At 41.0% G+C, this 23579-nt stretch overlaps 2 protein-coding genes across 7 annotated transcripts in view; both read right to left on the reverse strand.

Moving 5' to 3' along the window:
- The window catches only part of wfdc1 (WAP four-disulfide core domain 1), a 16962-nt gene extending 14989 nt beyond the window's left edge, over positions 1-1973 (reverse strand). The window contains exons 1-2 of one of the 3 annotated variants that reach the window (XM_016672038.1): positions 1773-1973; positions 748-955 (exon numbers count right to left, since the gene is read on the reverse strand). In XM_016672038.1, coding sequence (XP_016527524.1) covers positions 748-837 — 90 coding nt within the window. In that variant the 5' untranslated portion in view covers positions 838-955; positions 1773-1973. Of the gene's footprint in view, positions 1-747; positions 1344-1772 lie in introns of those variants that run through there. The other 2 variants (XM_007553260.2, XM_007553261.2) reach the window with 2 other exon arrangements.
- A 4767-nt stretch (positions 1974-6740) lies between these two features.
- On the reverse strand, positions 6741-20868 carry LOC103138887 (monocarboxylate transporter 13). Of its 4 annotated transcripts, none has more exons than XM_016672068.1 (7): positions 20183-20868; positions 14825-15135; positions 11990-12238; positions 10933-11076; positions 10158-10858; positions 9100-9340; positions 6741-7591 (listed from the first exon to the last, which is right to left on the reverse strand). In XM_016672068.1, coding segments are annotated over exons 2-7 (1512 nt in total). In that variant the 5' UTR covers positions 14826-15135; positions 20183-20868; the 3' UTR covers positions 6741-7415. The 4 variants fall into 4 exon arrangements, with proteins under 4 accessions (XP_016527554.1, XP_016527555.1, XP_007553325.1 ...); XM_016672069.1 differs by lacking the exon at positions 20183-20868 and having other exon boundaries at positions 14825-14949; positions 15022-15440; XM_007553263.2 differs by lacking the exon at positions 20183-20868 and having other exon boundaries at positions 14840-15440.
- Between the last annotated feature and the right edge of the window lie 2711 nt (positions 20869-23579).

The following is a 23579-nucleotide window of genomic DNA, read 5'->3' on the forward strand; positions in this document are numbered from 1 at the left end:
TGCGGGCAGCATCGTGCTGTGGGCAGCATGATGCTGCGGGCAGCATCGCGCTGCCGGCACCATCGCGCTGTGGGCAGCATCGTGCTGTGGGCAGCATGATGCTGCGGGCAGCATCGCGCTGCCGGCACCATCGCGCTGTGGGCAGCATCGTGCTGTGGGCAGCATGATGCTGCGGGCAGCATCGCGCTGCCGGCACCATCGCGCTGTGGGCAGCATCGCGTTGCGGGCAACATGGTGCTGTGGGCAGCATCATGCTGTGGGACAGGGAAGGTGGATGAAGTTTGCAGAAAACCTGCAGGAGAGCTGAAACTGGAGAGGAAGTTCAGCTTCCAGCAGGAAAATCAGCCAAAATATGGTTCTGATCAAACTCTATTATTGTGTTACAATGGCCTAGTCAAAGTCCAGACACCTGAAAATATGTGGTAAAGTAATGAACAGGTTTCTAAGGTTTGTAAGAAACAAATAGCAATATTTCTAATAAAAAAGAAATAATAAATGTAATTCTTTTATGAATTTATGAAGTAAAAGGTGAATTTTTCGTCCTGATTCTGATTTCCCGTCTTCGCTCTCAACTGAACCAGATCCCTGCAACTCAAAACCCTTTCTGTTGTTTTTTTGGTCAGCCTGACCTTTCACCTTTGCAGAGAAACGGTGAAGTGAGAAGTGAACAGAGGCAGCAGTGTCTGGCAGTGCTGTGACCTTTCACCTGCTGATCATGTGACGCTCATCAAGACATTACTGTCCTACCTTCTGGGAGAGTCCTCTCTTCCTCCTGACATCACTTCCTGTGGACAGGACCAGCAGGGACAGCAGCAGCAGCTCCAATGCGCCTGGCATGCTCGCTCTTCAGACCGTCCTCCTCCTCTTCCTCTGCACGCATTTATCTCCTCTTCCTCCTTGTCCCAAACTTTCCAGCCAAAGCGGCGGATCCCGGCCTCGCTCCCTGCTGCCGGTCCTGAAGGCAGCGACGAATCACAAAGCGGGACGCGGAGACAGAGACGGGGAAAGTCCAGACAGAGAGAGGAGGAAATGAAGCAGCAGCTGTCTGCATCAGAGAGCCGCAGCACTCTGCTGGCAGGGGGGGCGACCCGGGGAGGGGCAGCGACTGCGACCCGCCCCACCGCTGCTGCTTCTGGAGACACATCATGAGTTCAGCGTGTTGGACGCCTGTCTCCAGGGAGATAAAGTCTTCATTTTAACTTTTAACCATCAAAAAGCAGCACTGACAAAAGTACAAACTACAACAAAACTACAATAAAATTACAAATTACAACGCCACATTAGAGCCAATGTAGGCAGAAAAAATGGAGGATTAAATTTTCACCAAAAAAAAAGAAGAAATATTTAAATTAATCTCAGAAATTGACTTAATAAAACTTGAAAATTTTCTTTTGGAAAATTTCTAAAGCTTAAAAATCATAAATCCAACTTTTTTCTTTCCAATTTTTTTTTCCCTGATTTTGAAATGTCTGTGATTAATCACAAGTTTTCCAGAAATGAAAGGATATTTGGACCCTTTGGTTCAAATATCTGAGACACTTAGAGAAAAAGGAACGTGTAAATCTGAGGCAAAATTTTCTGAGTTTCAAAAGTCCAAAAGTTTTGTCAAGTAAGTTTCTGAGATCTCAGAGATTTTCTAGAAAAAGAGGAATGTGTGGGAAGGAATGTGTAAATCCTCGTAGAGCCAAAGTGTTAAAGTGGAAGATCTGCTGCTGTTCTCTACAAATGAAAAGCAAAGCGAGGTTTTTAAAAAATAAAAACTTTGTCTCCACCTGTGCTGATGTACCAGATTTGTGTTATGAAATAACTCCAGCTCTTATTTAGAGGCAGTAATTTTTAGGAAAACATGCATGTTGCCGTGGTAACACATGCAGTTGTGTAACGTGTTTGGATGGGGGGTTAGTGGCAGTGACCCGAGCTAAACGGAGGCATGTGCTGCGTTTCAGAGGAAGGGGCCTCACTGGGTTTCCCTTCTCCAGTATCTCTGAAGTTGCTTTTTCTAAAAAACTAGGACAAGCCGCCCCCCACCCCAGCCCACCCTCTCTTACCCCCACAGCTCGATTTTACCCCACCGCCTCCCTCTGAAAGGAGGGAAGGAATGTAAGCCTGCACAAATCTCAGTCATTATTAGCTTTCCAGGAGCCGGGCTCCTGTTGCTGGGAGGCCCCGGCTCCACCCCCACTAACCGAGTGGAGCTGGGGGGAGGGGGCAGAAAGAGGTGGGGTGGGGTAACTGAGTTTCATGACGGTAGCAGAAAACATTGCTACTTTCCAGAGCTCTGCTATTTGTTGATTTACAACGTTAAACTGTTTTTATCATGAGAAAATTCTTCATGTCAAATAGGAAGTGAAGCTCAAAGCTAACTCTGCTAACCCATCCATCCATCCATTGGTCCATCCATCTGAACATGCTAACATGTCCAGCAGGCTACATGCTAACATCCCAGCATGCTAACATGTCCAGCAGGCTACATGCTAACATCCCAGCATGCTAACATCCCAGCATGCTACATGCTAACATCCCAGCATGCTAACATCCCAGCAGGTTACATGCTAACATCCCAGCAGGCCACATGCTAACATCCCAGCCTGCTAACATCCCAGCATGCTACATGCTAACATCACAGCAGGCTATATGCTAACATCCCAGCAGGCTACATGCTAACATCCCAGCCTGCTAACATTCCAGTAGGCTACATGCTTACATCCCAGCCTGCTAACATCCCAGCAGGCTACATGCTAACATCCCAGCCTGCTAACATCCCAGCAGGCTACATGCTAACATCCCAGCCTGCTAACATTCCAGCAGGCTACATGCTGCTGTTTTACTGTAACACAAAAGATAAAGGAACGCCTCAGAGATTAAAGCTGCAGATGGAAAATCGTTTCACAAACTGAACATGAAAGCTGAGTTGTTTTCCTCTCTGGAGACGAAGACGCATCGCAGCTTTTCCTCCAGGAACAAAACGTCTGGAGGCTTCAGCGGGTTCCAGATCACTGGATCACAGAAAACATGGCTGCCCCACTGCAAAGCAGACTGGGATTTATTTAGTGGACATAACAAAAGAGGTTTATGTGTCAAAATGTTTAGCAGCTGATGCATTGATCTGTATGAGACAGTTTGAAGTTTGAAATCATTACAGCCTCATTCAAGTTTAACAAAAATATTTGCACTACAAAACCCAAAACCAAAACTAAACTAAAAATATCTAGATTTTGTGAAGTGTGGGAATGTGAAGAACTTAATGCAAACAATTTTAAACAAAGTTTGTGGAAGTTTGTGAATTTAGCCACAGTTTAAAATGAGAACAGAGAAATTTCCTCTCCATCAGGCTCTTAAAATCCCTTTAAATCCAGCAGCTAAGTCAATGTTCAGAGTTTATAATAAAACAATAAAATATCTGCGTTTACAGTGCTATAAATTCACAGCTTTGGTTTTCATTTGCAAACTTTGAAGCTGGTTGGTGTAATAATGACTTTCCGGCAGTTTGAACTGCTGATGACATGTTTATGACTTGTTTTTGCAAAGTGGGGGAGAAAATACAAAAATAATGCAGAACAAACTAACTTTGGTGCATTTTTCATCCTAAGATCCAAACCCTGCAGCTTTTTCAGAATTAAAGTCATTTTTCAGGAAAGTGGCATGTTGACGTTGAGCTGGCAGTCTCTCACTAAACACAGGATCCACGTCTGCACATTCTTTAACCTTTCAACCATGTTTGGCTCAAGTTATTTATTCTAGCTCTGAAAAATCACCCAGAACCCCCAGAACACAAACATTTTCAGAGCGAGTCTTTTAGCGGTCGGTTGTGTTTGGAGCAGCGGGGCTCGGCTGCGGAGGCGACCCGCTCGTTTGTTCTGCCAGACACTTGTTGCAGAGTTCAGCGGTTTTCGTTCCCAGCAGGTCTTCCTTCGTAATTTGGTTTTGGTTTATCCTTAAAAGCCCACATGCTGTACCCAGCTAGCTCAGCGTTAGCTTGCTCTGCTGCCTCCTGTCTCTCTCTCTGCTACCTTTGGACTCAGGTAACCGTGACATTCCTCAGATTCACCCCTGGGGGTCAAGAGAAACGGGAAACCCTTCCAGCTCTGCCGTCATGAATGTCTCATAACATATGGTCATGACATGGTGACAGACAACTATGAAAAAACATATTTTTTCAATAAAATGTTCCATGCTCCAGCTTTAAACACTCTCCAGAACAAACCATGATCAGTGTTACAGCAATTATTAATTCATCATATTTATGTGATGCATCTTAGAGAGTCAGTTCAGTTCACCTTCAATCAGTTCTGCTCAACTAAAGTCACTCCGACACGATAAAACACACAATTTAAAAAGACAAACTGTTGTTCTGTGCACACAAAGGCTTCTAATAATAAGTATTTCTCACAGAATAGCATAAATTAAACAGAATTGAAGATCGTCACAGTTTTTGTCTGTAGTAATTAGGTCAAATGCCGGCGCCATCTTGTGACGTAATCAGGAGAAAGGAGCTGGAGGAACACCTGAGGGAAGGTACAGGAAATAAACACAGAGGAAATGAAGCAGGATCCTAACCAAAGGCTAAAGATGAACACTAAAGTATGAATCTAAACCAAAACATAGAGAACCGAACACAGAAGAATCTCAACACAAAGGAACCACTACCATTAACAACCCAAAATAATCCAAAACCAATAAAGCGACTCATGGATCATTACAGAATCTGTGGAGGGATGATGGCAGAGAGGTCTTCCAACCATTGCTACCAATCAGAAATCAATTCCTTGATTCAGTTAAAACTAAGCCTCAGATTGCATCAGTCACACCAGCCCTGTTGGGTCCGCTTTAACTCAACTCCAGACCGTCTGCCTAGAAAAGTCCCGTTCGTTTGGGGAGGCGTGAATACAGAATCGAACCAAAACAGGTTTGAACGCCAAGCGGACTGGAGACCGCTCCAAAAACAGAAAGTGCACTACAGCGCAGCGCATTCTGGATAAAAACAACCAAAATAAACGTGCTAGCCTAGCGTTAGCAACAGAAATGGCTCCTGGTCTTTAGCCAAAGACTAAATAGAAATACTCTAACCGCTAAAATCTGACGCCTCCATCTTGTTTCCATCTGGTGAAGAAGGAAGTTGCTCTCAGTGTCTTCAGAGGTTTTTGTGTCATTTCCTTCAGTGGATCTTGGTGCAGCGCCCCCACAGGCCAGGAGGGGAACAGGTAGGTTTGACTCAGAGCAGAGAGAAAGAACCACAGCAGCTGGAGGTGGAGCAGATGGTGGAGTTTGATCCTAACAGAACCGAGTCTACCGGATCAGCAGAAACATCCTGAATCTCTGAGGGTTCCGAATCATTTGGGTTAAACTGCTGAGATTTAAACTCAGATTCACTGAGGTAAAAACTCTGTTCAAACAAGCAGTAACCTGGCATGCTCACTGTGTGCGTGCGTGTGGGTGTGCGTGGGTGTGTGAGTGTGGGTGTGGTTTTCCGTAGAGCCGTGATGAAACATGGATCACGTTTTTGTTCCGGTCTGATAAATCAAAGCTTTGTGGGCTTTGATGTGGTTTTCTTTTGCAGTGAGTACTTTGGCTTTATGATGGATCTCTCTCTCTCTCTATGTGTGTGTGTGTGTGTGTGTTTGGGGGGAGAGCTACTGTCTGTGAAGCTCCTGCCACAGTTTGTGATGGTACGTTTATGCAGAGAGATTTGTTTATTTGTATGTCTGGGTCTTCTGATTGTTCAGTGATGAAAGATGAAAGTTTGGCTGACTGTGGCAAACATTCAGCTGCAGAGGAGGAACATCTCCAAAGCTCGTAGGGTTTCAATGTGTGGTAATGCTACCGTCACCAAACATCAGCTTACTGTCTGTCTTTCCCCACATTTCATAAGTTATAACATTTTTGGAGAACTGTATTGTTTTTTAGCCAACACTAACTAACTTTCTCCTTCAGCATGGACACCACTCAAAGTTCAACATTGACCGACTCCTGTAGATTCACCGTGTTTTGGTTTAAACTTTTTACGAGCATAGAAAATAATCCTGGTTCAGTTCTTCTGTTTCTCTGCTCTGTGGTTTCAAACCTCCAGTCGGTCGTGGCAAACGGCTGCTGGTACTGATCCAGGTTCTGCTAGAGGCTTTTCACTGTTAAAAAGGAGTTTTTTCTCTCTATTGTTGCTACATGCAGGCTCAGCATGAGGCATTGGTGTAAAGTCAATGACACAATACAAGCAACTGCTGTCGCCCCCTGCTGGTCAGGAGGAGTGAACGCTGCTAGTCAACGACTCGATGCTCTGCCGAGTTTCCTTAAAAATATTTTAAACTAATTTGAATAATAAACTGAACATAATGCACTGATTGGTAACTGGTAATCTACTGGAATTACTTTTTCTGTAAAGTGACTAGAGACATTTGTTGTGATTTGGCACTATAGAAATAAACTGAATTGATTTTAAATATAAAGTATTGATCTACAGACTTGCAGATCTTTTCTAGGCATTTTTTATATTTCTTCTATGTTTCCTTACCAGGAAGAAATCATTGCCGTTTGCAGACCAGACTAAGATGAAGTTTAACTTCTTCATCTTAAACTCTTCATCAGATGAAGTTAAACTTTTCCAGATGTTGAAAACAGGACAGCAGGATCCAATTTTCCTTTAATGTCTATAAAATGTTTCATCAAGATGGGAAATCTTGATGAAAATTTGATGTGTTTTGTAGATTATTTCATCATCAGAGTCTTATTGGATTATCCCAGCTTTGTTTTTATAAATGCTGTAATGTCAGCAGACTGCCACTAGAGGGCGCCACAGACGAGCTTTAAACTTTAGTAAACCTTTACGAAGCAACAAAGGAAGAACCACGTTGAGAAACAGTTTATACTTTTAATAAAATTGACAGAAAACTTTTTTTAATGAGCATAAAAATGTTTTTTTTTCAGCTCCAGAAAAAAGTCCAAGTTCTCCTTAAACTTGAACTCACGGGGGAACTGAACTTGTTTAATAAAAACTACAAACAGATGAAAGTTGATGTTAGATCTTACATTTTAGAAACGACATTGCTTCAGTTACATAAACTCAAACCTGGTAGAATATTTTCTTGTAATGATGATTCGTTGCAATAACTGTTTATTTCTCTTTAAGTGGAGCCACGGTTGTTAGGAAACATCTGAACGTGCCGCTATGACCATGAAAACTGTCCAGTATACAATTAATTACTAAGCATTGTTGGAAAAAGCTGAGTTCATAAGAACCCCAAACATTTACCGACTCACGCAGCATTTATCTTCTGTTCCTGACCACAGAGCTGATCCTGCAGATTATGATTAGCTTGACCTAATTTACCGGCTCTGACCTCTGCTGACCGGCTGATTTTTGGATCCAGATTAGAGCCGAACATGAACCGCAGTCAGAGTTCTTCATGTCTGGTTCTTTCCCTCTAACAGAAGCACTTTTTCCAGATCTTTTTCTCTGTGAGTGCAGCATCGGTGGCCGTTTTCTGACTCTGCTGGTTCATCTGGTGCAGAATGAGGAGGAACAGAGCGGACACGATGAGGGCCACTCCGGACATGAGGAAGCCCATCCCGTAGTTCTCCATCTTGTCAATGAAGAAACCTGAACGGAAAGCAGAAAAGGGCCAGAAATAAGAAGTTTATGAGAAATTATTTAATCCTGAAATGCAAATATACCTACTGCATATTATTGCTAACAAACAGGAAAAAGGACACAGATGGAAGCTGTCCTACTTAATGAGCAGGACTTTGAAGTTTGTCTTCAAAGTCAGAGAAGTAAATAGCTTCTGTCAGACAGAGTTAAAAATAGGAAGTCATTGTCTATATTTGTAGTCTTCCAGACTCAGATTAATCTGAAATCAGTTTTACCACAAAAGAGACTAAAATAAAATATCAAAGTGTGCAGCACTTCTGAAAAAATTCAAAGCCAAAAATAAAATAAGGAGAAACTGATGAGAGGCAGGAGCGTTTCTGCAGGAAGTCCAGCTGAAAGCGGCTGAGATGACGGCTGTTGTTTGATTCAGATACTTTCTGCTCCATCAGGCCGGGATGCTCCAGGCGTAGAGTGTTTGTGCAGAAGAAGTTGACCATAAGTAATTTTTTTCTTATTAATATACAGATGATCAATTTCCAGTTGCTAAGAGTTATAAAAAGTGACTTCATAAATACAAATGAGAAAGATACTAAATATCATTGAATCTGCTCTAATAGAGCAATGAGATGCTGAGATGTTCTATTTATTATTATAGGATGTAAACAATTTTAAATTATGTTTCATCAGTTTTTTCCTGCTTCATATTTTTAAAAACCCAACCAAACTTTTACTTCTAATTAAAGGAATCGATAAGGTTAGTTGGAGGGATTCATCAGTTTTTTCCTGCTTCATATTTTTAAAAACCCAACCAAACTTTTACTTCTAATTAAAGGAATCGATAAGGTTAGTTGGAGGGAAAATCCATTTAGCAGCATGAGCGAACATTTAGAAAGTCAACAGCCATGAAATTAACACTGCAGCTTTTGATTATTTCAAACTGCGATCCTGTGAGACGTTTGACAGAATCATGAAGTAAAAGTCTCTGTCAGAGTTTTACTGGACGATGAAGCTAAAAGCTGGACAAAGCTTTTTATTTACTCCATCAAAATGCAATGAAATACTGTAAAAGAGTGAAGGTTTGACCAAAGTACTTTAAACATTGAACTGGAGATGTAAAGGTACACAGTAAAAAAATAACAGCAGTAATTTGGGTTATTTGGCTTGTGACAGGAAAAAAGTTCCATTTTATTTTTAAAAGTTATATTTTCACCATGTTAATTCATTTATAAACGTCAGAATTAAATTAATTAACATTTAATTAATGTTAATTCATTTAATTAACAAAAATATTTAGTTTGAAGCTAAACAACCAAACCGGTGGACGACCAAAATAAAAGCTATCTCAGAACTAAATGTTTAGCTTGCTAACTAGCTTGTTGACTAGTCTTAAGTTAGTCATCAAGCTAACTTAAAATTTAGCTTGATGACTAAGTATATAGTTTGGAGCTAAATACGTAGCTTACTAACTAGGTAACAATATTTAGCTCGATATAAAAGAGACAACCATCGGGGCTTACCAGCGACGGGCGGCCCCAGCAGGCCTCCGCTGCTGCGGATCAGCATGAAGAAGCCCAGCGCGCTGCCCAGCCGCTCCACGCCCACCACCTCCGGCAGCACCGTGATGTGGACGGCCACCGTGGCGCCGTACACCAGGCCGTGGGCGGCGCTGAACGCCACCAGCTCCGGGAAGGTGGAGGCTAGCGGGCACAGCAGCAACACGGCGCCGAGCAGAACCACGGTGGCGGTGAGCTGCTGGACCTGCTCCGAGAGAAAACAGAGCCGCGTCAACTTCCTGTCATGATGCATGAATATTTGAGTCACCGGAAGTGGATTATGAAATATTTAGCTAGCACAGAGCTAGATAAGTAGCTTGCTAACTAAACATTTAGCTTACTAATTAATTATTAAATATATATAGTAAATATTAACACATACGAACATTTTAATGTGAAGGTAAAATATGCTACAGGAAGGGTCTATATCTTCACCATGTTATTCATAAATTCAGAGCTAGCAAGCTAAATATGTAGCTAGCATATTTAGCTAGAATATTTGGATAATGTGCAAATTCACTTGCCAATAACCGGAAGAATACTGCTGTAAATAAGAGCTGGATCTTCTGAGAAAGCTACATATTTAATTTATAAATTAAATATATAACTTGCAAATTAAATATTTGGCTAGCTCAGGACTAACTAAATGCTTAGTTAGCTCAGAGCTAATTATTTAGCTTGTTAACTAAATTTTTAAATTAAAATGAAATACTTGGTTTAACTTCAGACTTAATATTTAGCTTGTAAGCTAAGCTTAGAGCTATAGATTTAGTTTGAAGATAAATATTTAGTAGTTAAATATTAAATGTTTAATATGTAATATATACATACCAAAATATTTAGCTATGAGCTAAGTATTTAGCTATAAATTAAATATTTATCTTTATAACTAAGCCTTTAGTTTGGTGCTAAACATTTAGTGTAGTTTCTGTAGGTTTACAGATAAGAAGTGATTTGAAAAAGTGCCCCCCCCCCCCCCTCCCTGATCTGTTTCTGCTTGTGTCCCATGATGCTGAGCGTACCGTCTGAATCAGCCTCAGGTTCGCCACCCAGCCGAAGAAGATTCTGCCGAAGAGGTCGAGCACCGCAGAGATGGACAGCAGGGCCGCCGCCTGGTACTCATTCAGCCCCTGGCTGCGAGCGTACGGAACCAGGAAGAGCGACGGCGCGAAGAACCCGAGCGCCGCAAACACCCCGAACATGGAGTAGACCATGAAGCGGCCATTAGTGATGAGCGTGTAATCGACATAGTGCTGGACTCTAGTCCTCAGTTGGGTCCTCTTTGGACCGGTTGAAGAGTTCCCGGTCACACTGGACGTCTCATCAGGAACTTCAACACAATCTTTCACAGTCTCCTGATCGTTCATTTCTAGGACGTTCAGCTCACTTTCCAATCGAAAGCCCCGCTTGGTTTCCTCCAGGTCTCCTTTCTGGAGGCTCTCCTCTTCTTCTTTGACCTTCCTGATAACGTTAGCATCTCTTGGGGCCCTCAGGGGCCGGAGCAGCATGCCACACACACACAAGTTGAGCTGCAGCCCCCCCAGGATGAGCAGCGCGCCCCTCCAGGAGAAGCTGTCGATCAGCAGCTGGAACAGCGGCGTGAGGCTGAACGTCAGGATGCATTCTCCAGCGCTAGCCAAGGCGTTAGCGACCGGGCGCCTCCTGTCGAAGTACAGGCCCAGCATGGTGACGGTGGGGGTCCAGGTCAGCGCATAGCCGAAACCTGCAGCAACCAAACGGATCAGGAGCCAAACCCACCAGAGCACCTCCTCATCTTTCTGTGTTTGCTTCACTCACCGTTTAGGAAACCCACAGTTATGTAGAGTTCAGTCAGACTGCGGGCCAAAGCGCCGAACACGACGGCGGCGCTGCAGATGAGGCCGCCCGAGATTACCACAGCGCGATGGCTGAAGCGCGCACTCAGAGCGGAGGAGACCGGGGCTGAAACACAGAAACGCTAACATTTAGCTTACACTTCAACAGTAGGAAGAATGCAGTGAGACTTTCTGCTCAAAGAAAATTTATTGGATTTTTCTTTTTAAAAAACAAGAAGAGAAAACTTTCAAGAGACCGAAATTAGACTTTGACAGACTCTATTTAACTCTGGGTTCAGAGACTCCTACAGAAGTCATTCACTCACAAACTTTTCACGTAGTTTGTCATCATAAACCACCACAACATGTAGTGGTGGGCAAATTTTAACTTATCTGCTAACATGCTAATCACGGAGCTAATTTTCCGAGTTAACAAGTTAGGACTTGCTAACTCGCTAAACGTTACTTTATTTCTTTTAGCAAAAAGTAGTTTGTTGAAGTGTAGTAAAATAATACTTTTAGTGTACTAAAAGTCAAATATTTTGACTGTTTTTTGCTAGAAAATTTCTGCAACTAATCTAAGATTCCTGAGATTTTTCCATCAATTCCTTTTAACTTTTCATACTTAGAAATTTTTTTAGGAAATTTCTAAGACAAATCTAAAAAAAATTGAGTTTTTGGCATACATTTACTCTTCCTTTTCTATTGACAATGGAATAAAACGTCGTCATACTTTTCTCTATTTGCAGACCTTATTGATGAAAACCTCAGTGCTCTCCTGTGTGAGGAAAGCACTGAGGACAGGAAAACGAAGGAGTAAATTCTCACCAAGAAAATTAAAAAAAGAAGAATTTTCTGAGTTTGAAAAGACAAAAAAAAAATTAGATTAATTAAACATTTCTGAGTTTTTTGGCAGAAATGTCCTTTTGCTCTTATTTTTCTGTCTTGGCCCTAATACTCCGCCGTTCTGTCCTCTATTTTCAGATGATGAAAACGTCAGAGGTTCACTGGAGGAAAGCGAGGAGCTGGCGGAGAGTTACCTGCTATGTGAATGGTCGCCACGGCGATGGAGGTGATCCATGACGTTCCTGCTGCTGTGGTTTCAAAGTACTGTTGGATCTCAACAAAAAATATACCAAAGGACTTGATCACACCGAAGGTCAGGCCGAAGACGAAGAAGCAGGAGAGCAGGATGAGCCAGGCGTAGCCGCCGTCGGGCGCTGCGGCGCCTCGCCTCTTCCCTGCCTTCTCTGGAGGATCCATGCTGACCAGCTGGGGTTTCTGCAACACTTTAACACATAAACACATTTCTTCATCTCTCGGGCAGCAGACTCATATTTTAATACATCGAGTGGAAAGTGTCCCCTTCGCACCCCTCGGCCCTTTCTGTTCCCTCTGGATGTCGCCATATGGTCAGAAGAAACTTTGAATGAAGGCCGTTAGGGACATCTGACCGCCCCACTGAGGGGGCAGAAGAAAGCGGACACCTTCTCCAACAAGCCAGGCTGCCAGCGGGCCGAGGGGCGGGACTGGACCGCCTCCAGGCTGGTATTTATAAAAGCAGCATGACCTGCGAGGACTTTCAAACTTCATTCACCTCCCGTCTGGATCTCTGAACTCACCGCAGGGTTATTACGCAATCAGATTAAATGTGAATCAGTTCACTGAGTTCTGCACAGAATCAGATCAGAAAGAATAGATTTTGAATAAAAATGAGCCCTAAGCCTCCACAGAGCTGCGATCCGAGTGTTTTCTGTCTGTTTGGAAACAAACCTGAACCCTGCAGGCTATCTCCAAAAGCTGGACGGGTTTCCCAAGCAACGGTAAGCAGAATAACAGTGTTGTTGCAGGAGTGTTTACAGAGCAGCAAGGAGCTGATTATGGGATGTTCGCTTCAAAAATATTTACATGTTTAATGTAATAACAGACTCTGAAAACAAAGTTCTGCCACAAACCATCATCATCATCACGTTCCATCCAAGAACCTCAGAAAGGAAAACGATAACAATGCCAGGGAGACAGAAGAATGGGCCTAGTCAAAGTACAGACCTAAATCTGACGGAGAGTTTGAGCCAAGACTTGAATATTTCTGTCCATACAGATTCTGCATGGAAGAATCCATAAAAAAGTTGATTTCTAGACATGCAGCACTGGTGGAAAAGACCCCAGAAGTAACGGGAGCAAAAGGCAGTTCTATACAAAGGTACACCGCACTTTTCAGATTTTTATTTATTAAAATAATAAAATGTGGATCACTTACTTCCATTTCACAAATATGAGCAGCCTTCTATTGGTTTGTCACATAAAATCTCAATAAAGCTTGAATATGGTAAAATTCAGCAGGTTTGAGTCATTTTTACTCTGAGTTTCATGTAAACCTGCTGCTGTTGTAATTACCGTCCTGCACAGTAGAGATTCAATCTGTCATTATTTAAATGTTTTTTCTTCCTTTCCTGGGTGTTTCTCTTTTGAAGCAGATCTAAATTTTCCAGCAGGAACAATCTGAACTCTTCCATTGCCAGTTAATTTTCAGACAAGCTAAAAACGCGGCGGTGTAAACAGGAAGTGGATTCTGCTGAAGCAGCGAAACGTAGCGAGAGGAAACAATCTTTTCAAACTAAAACGTCTTTATTTATGCCAGGTGAATCATTAACCGCTGCTAAGGCTCTTAGACGCTTTAAATAGACAATTAAGCTAAATAGATACCACGACGAGAATTATTGACCAAATTAAAGGATAAAATCGGAGGATCTGATTGGTCCAGGTGTTCCTTCCAGAACCTGCCGGTACCAGACGGGTTACTGCTGGTTCTGGAGGTTCTACAAACAGATACTTTGAATACTTTCTAGACTAGGATTAAAGGCTCAGGTTATCCTGTCATCAAGTTGCTGGAGGACAAACGTTCTTCTCTCCACTTTGCATCTTTTGTTATTTAAACTTGATGTTTTCTGTTGTTTCTCTGAAGCTCCACCTGCTCTGACTTCTGTTTGCTGCTTCAGCTCATCGTTCTTCCTGTTAACATTTTACTTCTCTAACATAGAAACTTCTCCTGGTTCAGTTCTTCTGTTCCTGTCTGCTCTGACTTCTCTGACCTCCAGTCGGTCGAGGCGGACGGCCACTGGTACTGACCTGTGTTCTGGTTCTGCTGGAGGTTTCTTCCCGCTAAAGGGGAGTTTTTCCTCTCCACTGTCGCCCTGTGCATGCTGGCTATGAGGAATTGCTGTAAAGTTTTACATAATTGCCCAATTTGACATTTCAAAAATAGATTTTCTTAATGGAAATGCAGCAATTAAAGAAAACTAATTTTTTGAAGAAGGTTTTGGCACTAGAGCAGATTTATTTCACAAAACTGCAGTGGGAGCCCTCATGATCAACGACCGGATGTTTCCACTGGCAAAACCATGAAGAAGAAGAAGACAGGAAGCAGTTAAAGGATGACGGCGCCGCATGTTTTCTAATGACTTCTCACATGAACAGTCTTATTTGCAGCTGATTTTAATTTAGTTTCGTATTTAATGGAAATGCTGTAATTACACAATCGTTTTATTTTATTTTTTTTATTTTTTTTTACATCATCACAATATAAACAAAATTTAGACTCGATGCTCTGCTGGGTTTCTTTAGATAGAAACTTTTTAAACTAATTTAAATAATGAACTAAACCTAATGCACTGACTGGAATGACTTTTTATTTCGCGAAGTGCCTCAAGACGTTTGTTGTGAATTTGCTCTATAGAAATAAACTGAACTGAAAATGCTGAGGTGCACAATCAGATTTATATAGAGAAATAAAAGAGATGAAAGAGAACAACTAAGGTTAAACTTTGAATGCACAGAATTTAAACTGATTGGAGAGATTTATACTGTATACTAACTGGTTTTGTCGTTACCTGCGGCGATGGGTCACTTGGCGGCCATTTTGCTCCTGCAGCAGTCAGCTCTCCAGGTTCGGTGTTGGTCCGTCCGGCTCCGCTAACAGAGACGTCTCTCACCCAGGAAGCTGCAACATGTCAGCCGACAGCAACAACTCGGTTAAATAAAATGCTGATGTAACATGTGAGCCAAGTCTGACCTTTGAACCCCATTTTTCCCAGGATTCCCGGGTCTGTCGACATGCAGGCGAAGGTCAAAGTCCCACCAGATGCTGGGTAAACTTGGGTGACTCCGGCAGTGTGTGATTCACGATCTACATCAAGAGAAAGAGGTTTTATCATCTCTGACAGCTCCAAATTAAAAGTTTAACCTCATCATTAAGGTCAACCTTTACACTGCAAAACACTAAATCTAACCAAGTATGTTTGGTCTAGTTTATGGTGCAACTATTTGAGTATACTTCAAATAAGATAAATTTAACTTAAAAGTATATTTTCAGCTAGATGTAGGAGATTGAGGTCTGTAATTGATGAGGTACTAAAATGGAAACTATCTTATTGTAAGTGAAAAAAATCTGCCAATGAAACCAATAATTATCAATATTAAGGAATTATTGACCTAATTTGAAAAGTTATTTGAAAGCTGATTTTGTCTTTTTTCAAGTACATTGAGATATAAAACCAACAAAAACACTTTTGTGTTTTTACAGTGTAAAGAGCCATTTTTCCCCAGTTCAGGTAAATAAAACAGATTTAGTCAGTTTAGATTTCCTTTTTGCTTCTCCTTTCAAAAGAAGATCAGTTTCACATCAGTTCAAAATGCTAAAAAATAGATTAATAAACACGAAAACAAAGATTAAAGCTTCAGAATGTTTTAGTTAGGTTTCTGAAACACACAATATAGTTACAGTTAGTTATAGTTTTTCACCATTAATTACCGGTTTTATTTATTTCAGATAACTAAAATGTTTTCAGTTTTGGTTATTTTTATTAGTTATTAGTTTTAGTTCATAACCTTGGTCAGGATTTTTCCTGTTTTCTTTCAGAGCCTGAAAATCATGAACATGTTTTGTGATCTGAACTATTAATCCAGATTTTCATGGAAACTGAAGGTTCATGGCCTTCCTCTCATGTTTACGTTCATTTGTAAGACATTAACTCGGATCAGGAACTTCCTGCTGTCGGAGCGTCACAGTTCACCGAGGAAACTGACAACAAACACCTGTTTTCTACCAGGTTGGTGAGTTTATGAGAAGTTCAGAGGTTTGGGGCAAAGTTTGGAGGTAAACCCGAGTCAGCAGCTTCACGTTGTTCTTTATGCTCCGCTGATCATATTAAATATTGACTCAATTCTGTGTTATTATCTATCCCGAGCCCTCAGAAACTCCTGGGAACGAGCTTTGCATGCTGCTGTGGAGCCGGCCACAGCAGGACGTTTCCACCCAAACTTTTCACTCTGACCAGAGGAAGCGGTCCAGTTCTGCAGCTCAGAACCGGGCCAGAGGGACCGGGCCGTAAGGCAGGCTGTACGTCACATGTGTGGAATTAAATGATAGTTTTCAAAGCGTCTGCAGACTTTTACAGCATTGACGTTCTCACAGAAGCCATTATTGCTATTGGATTTTATTATCTGGATGAATGAACGTCCAAAAGAAAAATTGGATTTCAGCAGAACATCAGACCTGAGCATCAATCCTCATGTCTCTCTCTCTCTTTGTTAAGAAGATACTTACCAGACCAAAAAACGGCGTTATGGAGGTTTTAACAGTGACTTTATGTCTCAGTATTCATCAGTCTGGCCTCAGATTAGCTGTTAGATCTCAGAGAAACTCGACACAGAAATATGAGGAAAGCAGGACAAAATAATTCATCCTCCTTCTCTGCATTGTTCAGAACAATGTGGATGTTTCCATGCTGCATTAAACCGTTTTGCTTTTGATGCAGGTGCAGTACAGAAACACTTTGACAGATGTCTGAACCAATTAAAGATTTATGGGTAACAGTGATAGGTGGAGAAACAAAGATGCTTCTAATAATGAATCATTTCATCAGAGGCGACATTCACACTTTCAGTTAAATTAATTGATTTTTTCTGTGGTTGTTCACGTTTACAAATATAGACAACTTATAAGTGATCTCCTGTGTGAAACCTAAAGCTTTCTGACGTTGCCTTGGAGACGGTATTTTAATGTGCACATGTGGAAAACAGCACAAGAGAAAACTACCAACAGAAAACACATTTAACTTCCGTGTCTCTGCTGAAGGAAAACATTTGGACTCATTTTGGTCATCAAAACCAAACCTGAGTTTTGATGCAACACGTCACACTGACATGCTGCAGGATGAAATAAACCAAACAGGCCGACTGTATTAGGCCCCAACCTGATCATTACTGTGAACACTAACAAGCCAGGGTGTGTGTGTGTGTGTGTGTGTGTGTGTGTGTGTGTGTGTGTGTGTGTGTGTGAGTCACCATCAGGCTCCTCATTGTGTGATGATCCAAGGTCATGATTAAAGAACAGTGAGGCGTTAATCAGAGCCGGCTGGACGTCGTCTGCTGAATTATCGTATTTTACAGATTATCTTCGTTTTGTTTTCTGTTCTTGTGATTCTTTATCACAGTTATATCTCTTTTTTAGTAAGTTTATTGAATCATTTCTAACTGAATCAAAATTTTCTGTGATATTTCTAGAGAGCAGCTGAAACACCAGCCTTTCACCAGTTTCTACATCAGTCTGTTTAAAGTTGAGTTTTGAATACAAGAATTGCTTCTCAGCTCAACAGAAGGTGAAACCTTCTGGAGGTGAAACATTGGTTGCATGAGATATTATATTAAAACACCAGAAGAAGAAGAATATGGAGGGAGAACAGATCCTTTCACAGATGGAAGGTTCTGGAGAACGGCCCATTATTACCTCGGCTGCAGGAGGAAAATAACATTGGGACCGCCTCGACCCGACGTCCTCTCCCTCTGGTACCGCAGAACAGTAAAAGTCTTTCTGCTAACAATCACCACCGTTAGGGGCAACAGGAAGGAAGGTTATTGTTTCAAATCGCAGGTGAAGGACATCATGTTGGTGCAACGCTAAAAATCACCAAATCATAATAACACCAGATACGCTGTAAGCATTTTAACTCTTCAGGGATCAGAATAAAGCCATTCTGCAATATTCTGCAAAAACAAAACGAGCCACTATATTTATAGACAGACGAGACTACATTAACTTTTATCTACATTTTTATTTTATCTTATGATAGACCAATACAGACAGCGTCAGTGCAGAGTAAAAGCAAAATGATATTTTCTTTTATTCTTTTCAAGTGAAAACTGAAAATTGTTCCACCTTTACTCCGATACCCTTTACTAAAACTGAACCAACAGATTATCTCAGCTGTCCCTCATCAGTACATTGTTTAATTTAATCTCAGTTCTAATCCAGATGTTCTGGTTCTGCTCTCTGAAATCAGAGGAACCCAACAGAATCTGAACAAATACATTTTACACATCAGTCTTCTATGGATCACAAGGGTCCAGTTAATCTACTCCAGCAAAATATTTGGTCCACAACAAGTTTCACGTCTCCAATCCAACATAATCTGCAGCTTTAAAATTCCCTTCAGATGAAATGTCTAACAAACCTTTCATCATAAAGGTCACAGGAAATTTAAGGGGCTAATTTTCTAGAACTAATTTTAATCCATTCTGTAAGTTTCTCTGGTTCCATCATTCACTGAACATTATTTCTGTCCTCTTGTTCAAGCTTTGTTAGCGCTCATTGTTAATAACGGATGCCTTGCTTCGCTCATGTTGAGATGAACTTTCTGTTTTCAGATAACTGGAGCTGCCAGAGAGAAACCATCGTGACTAACAGAGCTGATCTGAATCCAAACGCATCATGCTTCCTGTTACAGAGCTAAAACTTTCCCTGGCTTCAGATGTTTTCAGATAAAGAGACTCAGTTCGCCTCTTTTATCTGCCTGATAGCTAATCCATGCAGCCTCTCCTCGTTTCTCAGATTATAGCGCTCTAGCTTCACTTCTTCTGCATTTCTACCAAACTTACACATCTTCCCCTGAACACTAACTGTTTTCCTTTGTTCTCCTCTTAATTGGTGCTGCAGGAGCGTCACAACATCTGGACTGAAGTGTCAGGCTCCCATTTCACTTCCTTAAATTGGCCGTTCCTGCTTTTCTGTCAGACTCATTGAACTGAGTAAATTCTTCATTTCGGTTTAAGCCTCCTGCTCTCGATCCAAATGGTCTCTGTAGGGATTTCAGTTCTGACAGTCAGTGTCTGTGTGGTTTAATTGGATCCTGGTCTAATCAGGAATCTAGCGGTGTGCGTCCAGTGCAAAGCCAGCAGAGGAGAGCAAACACTGATCGTATCTCACAACAAGGAGAGGAAACGAAGAACGTCTAGGACAAAACGAGCCGGGCTGCACACGATTCCCGATAAAACCATAAAACATGAGACGAGAAAATCTGATTTTTTGCTTTGGAAAATAAATCAATCCTGCAAACAAAAAATGTTTTTTATGATTTAAATTTCACCAATTAGCACCATATTAGTTTATCATCAGATTATTAAATATTTACTTAACGAGCTAGCTAAATATTTAGCTTCAAACCACATATTTAGTTAGCTAAATATTTAGCCTCAGGCTAATTATTGCTCATTTTTGACTGAAATGTACACTAAAATGGAGTACCATCAGATTTTAGCAGTTGAAGGCAGAAAACCACGAGCCATTTCTAGCTAGCACTAGGCTAGCCCATTAGCTTTGTTTGTATTTACCCAGAATGCCCTGTGCTGTAGTCCACTTCCTGCTTTTGGAGTGGTCTCCAGTCCGCTTGGCGTTCACATGCATTCAAACTGAACCGGAGTTCACTTCAACCGAACCCAGACCGAGGCTTGGAGGTGGAGCAGAGTTCACTTTGTTGGTTCGATTAGCATTCAGACCTCCCCAAACAAAACGGACTGGAGTTTGATTGAAATGGATAAAACTGGATTTGTTGTATATTAGAAATGTTAAGAACTAACAAAAAAAAATCAATCTGTTGCTTTGGTTGTAGAGCTGTGTTCTACAACCAAATCATTTTTGTAATTTTTTAAATTAAACACAATGATTGAATTTGAGTTTATCCTAATTATTCTCATTAGAATAAACTTCAGCTTCATTAGCAACCATATTTTGGGTTTGCTTCCTGCTGACCAGATTTGCTTGTTTGCATCTAATTGACGCTGTTTCACTAATGCCTCCCCCCAGGTGATGCCTCCTAGTGTGTAGAGCCATATTCCCAGTATAAACGCCAGCGTGAAGCTGCACTTTCCTGAAGATTATGTTTCATCTGAATACTAACTGGAACAGCAGCAGAAGAAAAGCTTGAGGAGGAGCGACGCAGCTGCTCTTCGTCACGTTTCCCTCCAGGCCGATTCTCTCCAGGAGTCATGGGGTCAGGGCTGAAGGGCCCTTAATGTCGAGTGCTGGACTCACTGTGAATCCTTCAGATTAGACCGAGCTGCTGCTGATGAACCGCCACCAGGAAGACGGGATGAAAGACGAGCTGGCTGTGAATTTTAAACGTTGAGCGTAAAGCTGCTTCTCGCTCCTCCTGGGACATCAGATTGTTGCAGACTGGCAGCACTTCAAAGAGTAATTACAGACAAAAAAAAGATTACTCAACACACTTCCACAATATGCTTACACTAAAGCTCTAAAATCTGGGTGAAGATTCACACTTCTGATGTTTCCTCATAACTGTGACCTTGTGTTGAAATCTGAAACGGCGTGGACAAAGGCTAGCAGGGAGGAGAATAAAGCAGTGTTGATGCTCATTAGGCTGGAAAAGATGACACAGCCTTCCCTGCTTAGTATGCCACAGCGAGACACACTGCGCAGGAGCTGGCTGCTCCTTCTGAGGCGGCACACAACCAAACTTCACTTTGTTCCTAAATGTTCAGAAAAGCCGCAGATCTTCTGTCTCCCTTTTTTTTTATATCTTTCCTCCATCATAGTGCATTAATTAGGAATATTTTTAACACCTGTTTAAACTTTACCTTTAATAACATAAAGTTACCTCATTTTTAAAGTGCAATCAGTAAAACTTTTATAACAAATTTATATCAGTAATGATTTCCTGGTTAATGTCAAGTTGTCATAAAGACATTTTGAATAATGTCAACTTTGTATTAAAAGTGTCATAATTTACCAAATGACGCTTTATGACAACAGTCATAAATATTCATGAAGGATTATTCATGTTCATGACAGGTGTTATGTTTATGACAGTGTCATGTCAGTCTTATTCAACCCCCTTCAAATAAAGTGTTACCGAAGTTTCATGGAGAGAAAGTCAGCCTTGATGATCTTTCACAAGTACTACCTTTCTCATAAAGCACTTTAAAAACACCAAGAATTCAACAAGCATTCAAATTAGAAAGTACAAAAGAAAATAAACAAGATCAATGAAATGCTAAAACTTAAGGAAGAGTAAAAGTCTCAGATTGTGTCAAAGGCCAAGGAGTAAAAATTTATTTTAATAAGAGTTTTTAAAGTGGACACAGTTCTAATGTAATGACAGATTTTTCCATAGTTTGGGTTCAGTTCAGACCTCAGTCCATCCAGCTGACCTGACGCAGGAAGTCCATCTTCAAAAAGTTTTAAAATCATTTTAAAAATGTAGGTTGGCCTTAAATACGTCAACCCTGGGTTTTAAGTTCTGTTTAATGTCGCACATGTAGTTTCTTTTCCTGGCAGGACTTTTCTGTCAGGTCAAAGGTTGAGTTGTGCAGATATTTGAGGTGGTTGAAGCTGCTGCTAGCTAGCAGCTAATATAGCCTAGCTAGCTAACTTAAAGAGTTTAAAGAGTTTAAAGAGCTTAAAGAGCTCAACACCCAAGAGGCGGTGATGATCAGCTCCTACGGAGCGAAGAGGCGACTGATGACATTCATGCAGATTTTTAACTTGGACACACAGGCTAACAACTGGACACATGAAAGTTGAATATTTTTCAACTTTTGTCAGGACCCCCCAATCATATTTAGTCTTAAATCTGATTTGCCTTCAGTGAGAACAGAAGTGGGGAGAGGACACGGCCCTGGGGGACGCCGGTGCTTTTAGCCAATCAGTGCATGAACTCTCTGAAAGCCACAAACGTGCAAGTTTATCTCCGTAATCAGAGGGCCTCCCTACACCCACATTAGAGGAACTATATATTTGTGCTGTGACCTCTGACCTCTAGACTCGATAAGCAGGAAATCCTCCCACCTAAACATCACCATCATGAACGCGTGGGCGTGCAGCAGCAGAAGGACGAAGCTGAATATGAGACATTCAGCTTGAAAGAGGAAAACTCTGGATTTTAATCAAACAGGAGGCTGAAATGTGTGCAGCCATGTTTGACTCGCTGATAAATGACTCGACTTCACAGCTTCAGCTCAGCAGCCATTTAAATTATATAAAAAGTTTGAAAAGAAAATAAACCCCAACTAAAGGAAATCTGTGTTGAAATACCAGAAGGATGTCGGCGATGTTCTGGTCGGGAAGTGAAGACGTCGTTTCAGCCGAGTCGCGTCAGACCTGCTGGAAAAATAAAAGCTGCTGGGGATCCGTCCCAAAGAGATCAGCAGGAACAGCCGGTTTGTCTGAACACAGCTTTTAATAAAACTAATACTGTCATTATAGTTTATTTAAAACTGAAACATACGCGATTTTAAAATCATAGTTTAAAAATTAAGTTTCTAATTTCTTTTCCATTTAATGAAGTCACCAAATAACTTTAATATCAAGCAGAACTTTAACCTTTGCTTTTCTCAGGCAGTTCATTAGAAAAATGTTACACAAGAACGTGGAGATTTCCAAAATAAAGAAATATTATAATAATTAAATACTCAAATAAATATTTGTTTGTTAGTAAAATACATACAGTTGATTTACAAAATAAAATACTATGAAATTTATCAACAAATCTTGAAATAAATAAATGCTAATAATAATTTATAAATACACCATTAAATAAATGTCTCCATGAAATAAAATAAATGTATTTTAAAAATTTAATGGGGATCTTATTTTGTTAAACAGGTTCATTTATTTTTCACTAAACGTTTTATTTTGTTTCATGGAGACATTTATTTCATGTATTTATGAATTATTTAATAACGGTACTATGACCGTTTACCATCAATGAAAAGAAAATTCGCAGCAGTTTCACAGAGCCTGGTTGTTACTGCCCCCTGTTGGTGTGACAGTAGAACTACATTAAACAACAGAACAATAATTATTAAAGTTCTAACTTCTATAAAAAGATATAAAAATATGTTTTTTACATAGATGCTAAAAGTGTCACCAGGAAATTCACCACGCCCCGTCAAAACCAACCAATCAGAACCAAGAGGAGGGTCGTAACGTTGTCAATCATCCTCATGTACACGCTGCTAAATGTGCTAATGGTGGAAAAACCACCATTAGCTCCATAACAGGAAAACCATTTATCTGTTGCTATGCTAACTAGTCTTAGCAGTCAGGATTGGCTGACGGGGAAAAGCTAGCGGCGCTACATGAGATGGTGACTGACAGCGCTAAGACCCGCCTCCTGGATCTGATTGGTTGGCTGGGAGAAAACAGAGGAGATCCATTTTTTCACAGATTATCCGTCTCATACATCACAACATGGTGATGACTTCAACAAATATGTAAAATCATTTTTTTAATAAAAGTTGCACATTTTTTACCCAGAAAATGATTATTTTCCCCTT

This window comes from Poecilia formosa, unplaced genomic scaffold (assembly GCF_000485575.1).
Source record: "Poecilia formosa unplaced genomic scaffold, Poecilia_formosa-5.1.2 Scaffold55, whole genome shotgun sequence".
Taxonomy (NCBI): Eukaryota; Metazoa; Chordata; class Actinopteri; order Cyprinodontiformes; family Poeciliidae; genus Poecilia; species Poecilia formosa.

Excerpts from the sequence above, each read along its gene's own strand:
- LOC103138887 (XM_007553262.2), bottom strand. The coding sequence starts at position 12,257 with ATGTGTTTATGTGTTAAAGTGTTGCAGAAACCCCAGCTGGTCAGCATG. Across the intron at positions 9,341-10,157 it reads ACCTGAGGCTGATTCAGACG|GTCCAGCAGCTCACCGCCAC; the intron begins GTACGCTCAGCA and ends CTCTCGGAGCAG. Across the intron at positions 7,592-9,099 it reads GCTGGGGCCGCCCGTCGCTG|GTTTCTTCATTGACAAGATG; the intron begins GTAAGCCCCGAT and ends CTTTCCGTTCAG.